Raw genomic sequence first — 13,221 nt, 5'->3', positions numbered from 1 at the left:
TGATGATGGTAATAGATTTGTAAATTTGTAAAAAAAAAAAAAAAAAGTCTTAAGCTTTCCTCATATATAAAGAAAATTGTCTTCCATAAATGACAGTAATTTAAGGTTATTGGAAAACCATTATTATTATTATTATTACTACTAGTGTGTCATGTGTGCAAGTATTAATTCGTGTGGTATGTTCAAATTTATATGTGTCTACAACAAAGACCTTTCACATACATGATATTACAAAAACATTTTTGCATCAAAACAAAGGTAGTTGATGGTCCTGAAAAAATTTATTTCACATTATAACAATATGTTCTGTTATATTTATTAGAATATTTCATATTCACATATCCACATAATCATTACAGTGAACATTTTTCTAACTACACAGGCACAAATACTCTTCAGGTTAATTTATATTCGCAAAAAGTTAAATTTCATATTATCTCCAGTGGTTTCAGCAAGTCGGTTGCTTGGTGTACAAGAATCATAACGTCGGAGACATGGAGAAGTAGAAGTTTCCTTAGTTTATCTTGTTCTTCTTGTGTATTTGCCACCTCCCAGGCATACAGGATGTCAGTTATCCCAGGAAATCCAGCGCTGACATATGCATCATATTGGCTGGGAGCAAAAATTGCATGCCTGAAAGAAAACATTGCAAGTAAGTGAAGGTCTTTGTGAAATGGTACGTACTATGAACGGCAATATTTCGTAGTATGTGAATTGCTATGAAGAGCACCCGCAAAGGAGAGCCGGGTGGGGGGAGGGGCATTTGCTAACTTTTTGATGGGGAAAAACTTCATATAATTTGAATTGTGAAATTGTAGAGAGAAAATATGGATGAAGAGTGCCATGAAAGTGGTCTCTGATATGTGTGCAGGGTGAAAAAATACAAAAAGACTAAGAAGTGTTCATCAAAAAGTGATGTTTATGGAAAGAGATCAAGTCGAATCTAGTTTATATTTAAGTCGTGAACTCAAGTCCGGACTTTACAATAATACGTATGTATTTTCAATCCAATTTCAATTTTATGATTTCTAAAATAATAATAATAAGTCAAATATGTTTTTTTATAGCTCAAGAGCAAGATATGAAACCTTACTCTGCCCCAGAAGCGCCAACATCATATAATATTTGGAGTGGGGACAAGATTGACAACAATATTGACAAAAACATTTTTTATGTATAATGTATATACTCTTCCATCGCTCGAAGTAGAAATTCCTAGGGGACGATGCTTTGTCTTGTTTGGGGATTGATGATGGGGGGGGGGGTACTTTTCCCAGTTTGAGGATAGCTGAGGGGATGCTTGTATGGATCGTCATGGAGAAATTTCTGTGGGTGGAGGATCCCTATGCAAATTATCCTTGTGAGGGATGCTTTTTGAAAATTTTCTTAACTGAGGACATCTCTCAAGTTTTCCCCCACTTGGAGCGTTGCTGTCCGTTTTGAGAAAAAGTTCTGCGGGCGTCCATGTCTGCTGTTAAAAATTTTTCATGATTAAGATCTCACCAGGTAGAATATTGCAGGAATACACGAATGTGAAAATGAATTTTTTTGTCTAAGAATCTATAATGTAGAAAGGAAACCAAGCAACCATGTGTTTATAAATGTTATGTATCGGCCATAACTGCTATTTTTTGCAGGAGCGAAGCCAGGAGTGGTCACAGAAACAATAGGAGATTTGAATCCAGCATCTTTGGTTTTCGAGCGGCATCTACTAACCCCTGTGTCATGGAGGTCTGAACCTAAAATTTAACGTTTTTCCAATGCAACATTGGTATTTGTATAATTTGTTTCTAATCCAATATTTAAACTTCCAACTTTTTGTTTGGGTGACATAACAAAGTTCTCCAAGGGCTGGAACAACTCGTATGTCATGTACAGTTACGGACTCTTCTGGGTTGTAACGATCCCATTTACTTTCAATCGTATCATTACAACCCAGAAGTGTCCATGACTGAACGTAACGATGTTTCAAGTGTTCGGGAACATCCTTCTCTAATGTGCGGATTTTAATTTCCTCGGGCACACTTTTAACCTTCCCAACGATCCATCCATCCATGTTGGGAGCTAATGGCAGTGTTTTAGGTAATGTGTTTAGCTTTTTGGAAACACGGGCCTTTTCCACTATTTCTGAGAAGGCTTTTGGTGTCTCCTTATCTATTCAATGTCCTGTTTCTGTCCTGTGCAGGTCCGTTTTCAACATTGCACTTTTAACCTTTCTGAGTAAGGATATTTAGATAAAGGGATTTTGCTCGTATACTTTGAAGGGTGCAAAATGGCCATATGTGCCGACACAACCAAAAAGTTTAACTTCTTTAATCATGCAATGTGAATATCATATACAGTAAAACTCCTAACGGACACCTGTGAATAGTGGACACCTTTAAATTACGGACATTTTTAAATTCCCCGGCAGAAATACATGAGGTTTAATTGCAATATTACTTCTCAATAACGGACATTCTTAATAACGGACGTGGACACTGAAAACTACCTCCCCAACGCATATAAAACTTCCTAATAACGGACAGCCTGAAAGAAAACGGTCGCAATTCCTGGAATTCGATACAACAATGGCCAGTATTTCGAACTAGCGCGCATTGTTTCATGTTACACCGAACGTATTTCTTTTTAAAAGTGCAGACAGTAGACAGTATTCTTTGTGGTTATCTTGAGAAGTGTGTGTCACTTATTAACCCAGTGAGTATGGGGTTGCGAGCTGAAATAATTTATAAAAAGCTAATTTTTTCAGGGTTTGCTCTTTGTTACTTCCCAAATGAAATCCCAAAAGTCCCCTAAAATCCCATGTGCGCATCACCTCCAAAATGGAGGACAAAGATGGCGGCCGGGCTCGCAACACATGCTGTCCTTTTTTCTTTAATAACTTTCGATAATTTAAAGCTAAGTCATTCCTGTTTCACTATTTTACACAAGAAATGTTGGTGAATCAGATTATGTATTAAAATATCTGGAAAATACGTATTTAACGATACTAACAACAAAAATGTTACTTTTTTATTTCCATACAATTTCATTTCTCCACCTTTAAATATAAATATCTACAAAATTGTGAGAATAATGAAAAATATTCGAAATGGAATCCGTAGAGATTTTATCTGACTGCAAAACGATGCTCTTCAAAATAAAATTTTTACAATAAAGCACCTTACATGCATACTACGTAAAAGTAACTTTATGTTATTCATACTGAAATATTAAACTTACATATAATGATCTTGAGAATGATCCACCTCCAGCTTTCCTTTGTTACAAAAAAGCTTCATCATCTTCAGAATCATCAGCAATTGGCATGTTGAAACAAGAATTTCCTTGACAGTAGTAACAACATTTCGAACACACTAACTAGTCCGACCTTTCTGCATTCATATCTATCATCACAGCCTTTCTGTGTTGTGATCTTGCACTGGCACGATATCAAGTTGAGCAGGTTGACAGGAACAGCTGGTAAGTTTGTTTTAACTGGAAACAATTTACCTTCTCTTTAGTCCCACCCCCATTCTGTTGGTTCCAAATTATTCCCTAACCATTGCTGTACTTGAAGATAAACACGGAGACTGTGTTTGGAAGCAGCTGCACTTGTTGGAGGTAACATTACTAAATTGAATGATGAAGATAGTTTCCTAGCCACTGTTTTGTTGTACAAATTATATCTGAGTTCATCTAAAGAAACATTGTTCTTTCCTCCGTATAACTTCACAATAAATCTTTCTCCTACTTCAATTGCTGTTTGAGGATCTAGATCAGAGTTGTTGAACACTGTAACTAATGTAGAGAGTTCTGGGTCTTTCTGAAGAATCTTGAATGCAGTCTGCTTTCCTTTGTTGAATAAACCAGATGTCGTCTCACATCCTGTGACGGCATGTAAGAACAGAAAACTGTTTTTAAGTGACTCTAGGCTTCTCTGAATATTGCAAATGTGGAAGCATTTGTCTTTACTTTTGTTCGTTTGTGGCCTCATAAAATACATTTCAGTGTTTGGATGTCCACGAGCAATTGAAATCGACAGCAAGTCAGAGTCACTTCCTACAACAGCAACAGAAATATTTTTGTCACCAATACTAATCGCAGTGGCAGCAATCAGAACATCTGCTTCTCCTTCAGCTTAGTACACTGTGATACCCACAGAGTAAAAGTGAATCTTAAGCATGTCAATCAAGCGAGCCTTATTTTCGGAGTTACGTAAAAAGTGTGCTTGATCAGTTGTTACCTTCATATTTTCCTCGAATGCAATCGTAGCAGACATCTTTAACATCGTTCTACTCTGCCGTTCAACATCTTTGGTATTATTGCCTGTCGCATACCTATCAAAAACTACTTCTTCACTGGGTGAAAAATGATTATGTACATATGTAACGTGTTTTTTTACAAATTTCCGCGTATGTGTCAACATCAGACCAAATGACAGTGTGAAGTAGGAAGCCACCATCTACAATATAAGTTAATTCTGATGGTGGTTGTACACAGGTTTCGATAGCCTACAATATCCATAACTACAGATTTTCTGGTTTTTCTCATTGAAATGTCATCAAATAAAGATGGAGGGTAAACCGCTAGTTCATATTTCAAATATTCCGGCAGTTCTTGATGTGACTGCAGCACAGCAGCAATCCGACTGAATGGCTGAAGTGGGTTGATGCTAATAGCTTCATTCCGAATGTTAATTGTATTGTGTGTTGCAGATATTGGCACGAGTTTCTCTTTTCTCCTTAAAACTATACTTCCAAATGTTTTACCCGTCATTTGACCCAATCTCTTCCGCCCTATCACAATTCACTTTGACGCTAGCTACTAACCCGGTTGCAATATTGATGAGGTGCGCATAGTTCAGATGTCCAGCTGCGTGAAAGTATGGAAGAAACGTAAAGGTCCCAGTCTGCATTACGCTCTGCTCGAATATAGAGCATTATCAGTCTTACTTGTTCTAGGTACTGCAGCCACATTTTGATGTTCGGGCTTTATCCTTAATTTGTGCCTTTATCAAGGCTAGATCTGCTATTAGTTTTTTCATGTCTGGATGATCCTTGAGGTCATTTAAAGTATTAATGCCCGATATCAAATCTTCACAACTAGAACGTATTCTATTTTCCTTATCCTCACCACCTAAATTACAATACTTCCATAGCTGCTGGGAGACTGCTATGTACGTCAAAAAATGTGCTCTCAGTGCTCTTGCGTATGCAGTTCCATTTAACATGTGAACAACAGTATTTTGCGCATACAACAAAGCCCAAAGTACTTCAAGGCCACTACCTGACATAATGTGTCCAATAGTACCTAAATATGACATTAATTGGTGAAATCCTCCCAGTTTGACTACTACTTTAGCTCAATCACTGTCTGGGTCAGCTGATGCGACAATTCCTACAGCCTTCCAATAAAGAGGCTGGTCAAAGGTACCAATACAGGAACCCTGTCCCGTTTTCTTACTTTCTTCGCAAGCAAACAGAAGTGAAGTATAAATCGCACTGAGGTTTGATGTTTCCATACGCTTCTATTTTTAGACACACCTTTCGACAGAGTTTATGAGTTCATCTTTTCATTCACCAAGAATCCTAGTGTTTGTTTTCCGAATGTGATTACAACGAAAATTTTTCGTTACTTGCTCTTTAAGAGCTAATGCATGTTAATGAAAGCGGATTATCTTCCAGTAGTATGAATGACGTGAATGAAATGATACCAACAAACTACACATATTAAGCCTACCAAGCAATATTATTGGAGAGAATAATATTTAAGAAATTCCTCCTACGTGATAAAAAAAAGAAAATGAGTGGGCTTCTTAAAAAGTGCAATATGCATAGCTGGGTGAACAACAAACAGCTTCACTCGTGTCCCCTTAAATAGTCCCTTATCACTTTATCGTAAGCTGAATTTTATTATCAAGAGCATCGTTTTGCAGTCAGATAAAATCTCTACGGATTCCATTTCGAATATTTTTCATTATTCTCACAATTTTATAAATATTTATATTTAAAGGTGGAGAAATGAAATTGTGTGGAAATAATAAAGTAACATTTTTGTTGTTAGTATCGTTAAATACGTATTTTCCGGATATTTTAATACATAATCTGATTCTCCAAAATTTCTTGTGTAAAATAGTGAAAACAGGAATGACTTAGCTTTAAATTATCGAAAGTTATTAAAGAAAAAAGGACAGCATGTGTTGCGAGCCCGGCCGCCATCTTTGTCCTCCATTTTAGAGGTGATGCGCACATCGGATTTTAGGGGACTTTTGGGATTTCATTTGGGAAGTAACAAAGAGCAAACCCTGGAAACAATAGGTTTTTATAAATTATTTCAGCTCGACACCATTTTCGGTCCTTCATTTACTGGGCTATATGCTACAATGTCGCAGAAACGCAAACGACTGACTTTAGAGGAAAAAGTTGAAGTCATCAACATTATGTTCGTAAAGTACGTACTGTAATATGCTTATCCTATTGTGTAAATACATCCTATACTTTTTCTGAATAGCGGACACTTCTTAATAACGGACATTTATTTTTCCCCCAGGCCTGTCCGTTATTGAGAAGTTTTACTGGACATGTATTCGAAGATGAACGTCTGGCTGTATTGTGCCATAGCAACGTCAGTGTAGTCAAATCAATCAATCAAAAGCCAAACACACAAGTGTTTTACAACTTATTACAGATTAAAACAGTATCGAACATTCTACATCAAGTACGAGACCGCCAACACTATGGTAGTGTTGCATCTGCGTATACAATTGTATCGCTGCAATATTATGGCCCAAAGTAACGGAAAAAATTCTACCCTCTGACCCGACAAACAACCAGCAACACATTCGCTTTCTGACAAAGGCTGTCACACGGTGTACAGCTTGGTGCTTATTGTTTACATTGAATTCTTAGAAGTATTCGAATGGTACTGTATTCCGCAAATTAACTATGTTTTCAAATTTCCTTTAATTTTCTTATACCAACACTATTGAACAACCATGATAATTCTATGTTTAGAAAATAATATATTTATAAATTAAATGATACGTATTATTTATGATTCTTACAATGAAGAACATGTCTGGATGTAAGTTAACCTAAAAAGGAAAATTTTCGCATCACGACTGCGGTTCAAAACAAAGTCGGGACAGGGATTAAAAGTAATGAACTGTCCGGACTAAATCGGGATACATCAATGGTTATAAAACTATAATTACCAAATATTGGATACTGCAGACTTCTGGAGCCTGCCTCTCTCCACAAACAACCCATTCATTTATGCAAGCACAAAATAGAAATATTTGCAATACCTGAAAAATCGTCAATGTTATTTTCGTTCACATTAAAATATTTCATAGTTCGAGGGAGGGGGTATGACCTTCTTCACCCCCTCCCCTCGGGCACGGGCTCGAATCTAGACATGGGGAAATAGACTTGGCGCTTTTGTGATAGAAAGCGATATTCTATATTATAAGGAATTTGGTTCAATACGCCATCAATGAATATCTGATACAATAAAACCCTTCGTTCCTTTATTCATGCGATGAATCCAAAAGGATCAACACCACTTATCATTCGCATGAATTGTTGAGAAGTAAAGCACAGTGGAATCATGGGTAAAACATGGCGTCATGGTGGAAGAGAGAGTATCAGTTGTGTATATACGTATTTGCAAACATTATCCAGGGTTCCGTTTTCAATATGTCTATTTCACGAAGTAAAACAAATACTAATAACAGTTGTGATAGGTGACAATGGTGAGCAAAGGAACATCAGGGATCTTACGCTACCTAATCATGATCATCCCTCACATCGATGAAGTTCCGAACGGGTGGAATATTGCGCAACCGAAAGCAGTAGCATTTCGCCATATTTCTTACCACCACCTTTTCGCAGTACCAGTGTAGACGACGTGGAAATGGGTTTCCGTTAACGCACAACACTAGACCAACCTTGTGTTCTGACGTCAGATGAGAAATGCCGATGTTGTTAGGTTAGGTATGTTAGGTTTCGTTCTATTAGCATAAATACACTGAAAATGTATTATTTATGCTAAGATAACTAAACTTAGCTAGCTTAACCTAACAGCTTAAGCATTTAGCCTAACAATAAAAGCATTCCCGGTGACGTCAGAAAGCAAGGTTGCTCTAGTGTTGTGCAAAAGGGAGACCCGTGGATATTTCCAGCGCAGTCTGAAGGTGTCGTCGGTGGTGCAGTGAGAAGTTTCAGTTGTTTGGTTGGTAACTGGCAACAGTCGCTGCCGCCCGTGTGCAATCTTTGTGTTTTGATTTAAGTGTCGTCGGTGCAGTGAGCAGTTTTGTGAATACTGCTGTCGTATCTGCTGTCTGTGTCGTCTTTGTGTCTCGGCAACCGCTGGAGTTTCTTCTGGGAAGACAACATCCGGTATAGAAGTAAAGTCGAAGCCATGGATCTGTCGTAAGTACTTCATTAGTATAACTATAGGCTTTTGGATAAGATTTTTGCATGATATACTGGCAGAAAGAGTCCACTTACACACCAACAAGTTAATAGAAAACAAACTTGCAGTTTAAAGTGCACAATTTGAATCTGTCTCCACCACAAATGGGACCTGAAAAAACCGTGATTATAAAGACCGTACTATGTCAGGCAAAGTGCCTATATTTTATTGTTTCAGATGTCATAAAAAACGTAATGTAAGCTCATGTCAGGGTATTAGGGTTGCGTACACAAAACTTAATTTTGCCTAATTCCGCGTCTTCATGTCTGTAAATGCATATTTGCATGATTTTCGAAGTTAACTTTGCATTGCATTAAAACAATTGAAACGTAGAGTAGCCAATATTTTCTGAATCGTAAAAATCGTAAAAAATCCTCTTCATGTCTATTTGCCTGCCTATTTTGATTTTTAGTGGCTAATATCCGGTCTCTAATTATAATGCAATGGACGAAAATCGTGTCTGAAAACATTAAACAGTGTAATGTTACTTGGTAACAGTTAGTGTTGCCCACGAGACGAGATTTTGGCCTGTCTCGTCTCGTGGAAATGCTGTGAAATGCTGTCTCGTCTCGAAAATATTCGTTTGTCAAAGGGACACATGATCAATCTCGTCTCGTCTCGAATTTTTAAAAGCCTGTCCCGTCTCGTCCCGTGGGCAACACTAGTAACAGTAAATGCCCCGTTTATACAGTGATCTTGTTGACACTCTATTTATTGTTTGAGAGAAAAAGTAAAATAAATTGTAGGTAACATATGTACCGAAATCAAGATATGTAACTTTTCAATAATGTGTGGACATTATATGCGATGCTAGGTTTTAAAGCCCAGTATGGAGTCTTTTGCGCTTTTACTGTCGAGATCATCGTCCCCCAAATACGACTATTTTGTGAGAAAGGAAAGTCTTTAACATTTGAATAAAAATAATAAATATGCACTAAGTATAGGGAATGAATGTTATTATTTTCTACATTTCCTCTTACAATCCTTATCATCTTGGTAAAGATGTGTTCATTTCTTGTGTTTTCCGTGATTTGGGGGCTAAAAGAACAGCCTACTCTCTGTTGCTTCCTGGTACATGTTGGGAAAAGAGAAGGTAGGGAAGGGGATGTCCAGGCAAAAGTTCGTCAATATTCTCGCGTGGGTGTCGGGTGGTTTATCCTGTAGGCGCTTTCTTGTTTTTGCATGTCCTTCAAGCTGGAACGAAGCAACTTGGTTCTTTGAATGAGAATTTAGTTGCATTCCTAGTACGCAAATTTTTATGAATATTTTACTATAGTTTCTCTTAATTGCCATAAACGTCAGTGTTTGTTTGTTGTGGAATTTTCGCTCTCATATTAAAACAGTAACAGTGGTTGACTATTTTTTTATCAGTGAGTGCTACTGCAAAAGTTCGATTCACGGTGGAACTTTCTTTTGCTAACATCAGCCTCAAAGTGCGATACTCGTAACTGGGGATCGGCAATAGTAGACTTGATTTATGCATTAGCTGTGTAATATTCAAATCTGTGGCGATGTCTGATGACAGGCGGGCGGGGTTACAGCTGGCCACTTAACCGGCCTGCCCCCTCCAGCCAACAAGAACTATATACATAAATGCTCTGTAACACAAATATGCTTGTTTGTATGGTATTTAGGAGGTATATTAGGTGTGACTGCATCCACTAGCAAATACCACCCCCCCCCACCCCCGCTTCCCCTTCTGCCCCACTCACTTTTTTCTGGTACGTTGCTAGTTCAAATATGTATTACTCTTTTCTATAGGTTTATAATAATGCTAGCAAATACTGTACAGTCGTCTTCGGTGGACACGCTACTGGAACACTATACCGTGAAAATACCAGAGGTACCCAATGTATGGACCGCAGCCTCTTGACATTAGGCCTTGCAGTAAGTCTCAGCACGGAAGGCACGTGAGAGTGCGACCGAGGACTTAATCGCGAAGTGACTGTGATGCAGTGATAGGCTGAAGGTCTTGCAACGTCAGGAATGATAAATGCTACACCGAGTGAGGCCAACAGTGATTACGTTGTGTAAGTGACGTTGTGTATACATATACATAAGATGCCTCATGGTGTCAACCTGAGACCATATGAGCCTATAAAACCTTGGACGACCACCTCATCTGGCGGACTTGATTCAAACGAGACCTCGAAGTATTTTGATCTTAGATGAGGCAGATCGAAACTAATTTTCAAAATGAACTTTTCGAGCCAAGGTCGAAGTAAGGACCGTAAGTGTGAGACTGGTCGAACGTAAAAATGGGGTTGAAGTGAAGTGGAAAGGAGTCGGAACGTGCGATATGAGGGAGAAGATGCCAAATTAGAACTCAATCTCTTCTTGAAAGACAATGAGAGACGGAAGGGAACTTCGTGTTCGGGAAAGTGAGGCTGAAGACAACATCACGATACGAAGTCTAGGCCGTGAAGGACCTAATCCCTCCTTTGAGAATGAACCCAAGTGAGTCTACCTTGCGATATGATGATACCGCTATGTGAGAACGTGAACAATTGCATGGTATGACTATACCTCGCATTTTAAGTTTTAAACCTATTTTTGCCTTTGCAGGTAAATAAGAAATAACAAGTTACGTCAGCGTTTCATTTAAAAAACGAACCAACTGATGAAGTTTTATAGTGCCTAAAATAACCTATTTTGCTTGTTAGAACCTATTTTAGGTATATGTGCCTAAATTAAACCTTTTTTTAGGATTTTATATATTTTTTAGGTTTTACAGGATTTAAATATCTCAAAAGGAATTTACTAGGTTTGGTGGTGAAATAATTCAATGCCTGGCGTGTTTGAAACATGTTTTCTGTCGATTTCCCTCCCTCCAAGTATATGATCTTTATCAAAGCATTAAACAAAACAAAAAATGTCTGACGTCACTGTTATCTGCAGGCAACAGTGACGACAGAAAGAGGACAGTTCAGTTCCCACATACTTTTTACCCCTGCACTATAGACTCTTAATTCTAAGCCTTGCCTACTAAAATAAAGTAAACTGTCCTTACCCCCCCCCCCCCACCCTCCCCATTCTCAGTTTTGGCACCAATGTTGGTATAATTTTGGAGTACTAATTTTCCTTTATACCACAGTTACATGGTTATGAATGGATGCCAAAAATACGTGATTGCCATCTCAAAGTCGTAGCTAATAGAAATGGCGGCCATCCAAGATGGCGGATATTGACATTCGAAAAAATGACTATATCTCTGAAACCAACGGCCCGATCTCAACAAACTTTTTCTTCTATGAAAGCTTAATGTATGTTCTATATTTAATGTTATCCTTAGTGTTTCGATAGGAGCAACCGTTAAGTAGTTAATCACGGATTAGTAAAAAAGAATCGTATTTTTTACTATTAATTTTATATTTATCATTAATTTATTAATAATCTAGGCATCTGAGAAGAAAATGTTCCAAACAAACATTGTAGCTGACATATTACACTTGTTGGTTTTCACCTTAGAATTCATATAAAACAAATGAATTATGTTAGTGTATGCATCGAATTTTTCTAGCAGCATGTGTCCTTAGTCCTATTTAATTACACGTATTGTATCTGGTATTGACTATTGAATAGTATATTATTGTTATATACATACAATCACATTTAATAATAATCACAATAATTGATATTATTATTGTTATTATTATTATTTGATATTATTATTGTTATTATTATTATTAATAATAATAATAATAGTTGTTTTTGCTGTTGTAGTATTAACTAGCCATTAATTTTGTTTAATTGTTACTGATGTTCATGGAAGAATGTTATTGCTTGATTGAAATTAAAATTTTGTATGCGTTAGCACTTAGGCTATTTTCAATCGTCATATTATAAGAGGCCAAGCACCTTACAATGTATAAACAATCACCATGCGTGTCTCTAAAATCTCTTTACTCAGGGTAAAAACCGAGGCGGTACTGGAGCACTCAGCACATATATTCCTATGAGTAATACACAGGAGACCATACATACAACCATACAAAGGTAGCCTCCCCGATGGCTTAGTGTAACGTCGTCGCCTTGTGATCAAGGGGACCCGGGTTCTATACCCTGTGGACGCACAAAGTGGTTCGGATCCCACTTTAAACTGTAGGTCCACTCCGGATTTTCCTATCTGTGAATAAAGTGTACTAATAAGAAAATCTCAAATCAAACAACACTACAAGGGACTGTGCTGGCCGTAGGTTCAGACGCCAGAGCCTCGTTGGTCTCCAAGACTAGTTGCTGAGGTGAAGTACGTGGAAATGAGGTTAGCATTTGGGAGGGAGTGTTCAGAAGAACATCATAACATACGTGTATACTCGTCATTAGTTATTACAGCCGAAATGTCTGCTTTCAAGGAAGTAAAAATCTGTGAAAACAGAAGACGGACCAGAGAATTTCTATTTTATGTGGGGTAAATGCATTCACCAAAAGACATAGACAGTTTTGTACAGTGCTGCCGTGAGCAGAAATTTTGATTGAGAATGAAGATGCATGATTTATCGGCTGAAAAATTTCATCGCATGTGTCGAGCCAATTTGACTAATATCAAGACTGAAAGCAGATGCTTCATCCTACCATTTATTTTCTGAAAGTCGTCCATGCTCATCAAAGCATGCCGAGAAACACTTGAAACGGACACTCACAGATGAAGACATCGTATACATACATCAAAAATTGTGTTTCGTGTGACAAACAAGCAGCATTGACAATGTACACCACACAGAGAAAACATTAAGTGAGACTAGCACTTCCTATCGTGTCAATATA

At 37.6% G+C, this 13,221-nt stretch overlaps 2 protein-coding genes across 3 annotated transcripts in view; one reads left to right on the top strand and one right to left on the bottom strand.

The window, feature by feature from the left end:
* Nucleotides 1–301: 301 nt before the first annotated feature.
* The window catches only part of LOC145978645 (N-acetylated-alpha-linked acidic dipeptidase 2-like), a 211,601-nt gene continuing 198,681 nt past the window's right edge, over nt 302–13,221 (bottom strand). For both annotated transcript variants that reach the window (XM_083111401.1, XM_083111402.1), the window contains one exon: nt 302–633. In XM_083111401.1, coding sequence (XP_082967527.1) covers nt 429–633 — 205 coding nt within the window. In that variant the 3' untranslated portion in view covers nt 302–428. The remainder of the gene's footprint in view (nt 634–13,221) is intronic.
* The window catches only part of LOC145978562 (uncharacterized), a 57,383-nt gene continuing 52,391 nt past the window's right edge, over nt 8,230–13,221 (top strand). Inside the window, exon 1 of the mRNA XM_083111258.1 lies at nt 8,230–8,414. Within this exon, the coding sequence (XP_082967384.1) occupies nt 8,404–8,414 (11 nt within the window). The 5' untranslated portion in view covers nt 8,230–8,403. The remainder of the gene's footprint in view (nt 8,415–13,221) is intronic.

This window comes from Lepisma saccharinum, chromosome 25 (assembly GCF_977018435.1).
Source record: "Lepisma saccharinum chromosome 25, izLepSacc3.1, whole genome shotgun sequence".
Lineage (NCBI taxonomy): Eukaryota > Metazoa > Arthropoda > Insecta > Zygentoma > Lepismatidae > Lepisma > Lepisma saccharinum.
The sequence above is the reverse complement of the archived record's forward strand: the minus strand, read 5'-3'. Positions and strand labels throughout refer to the sequence as shown.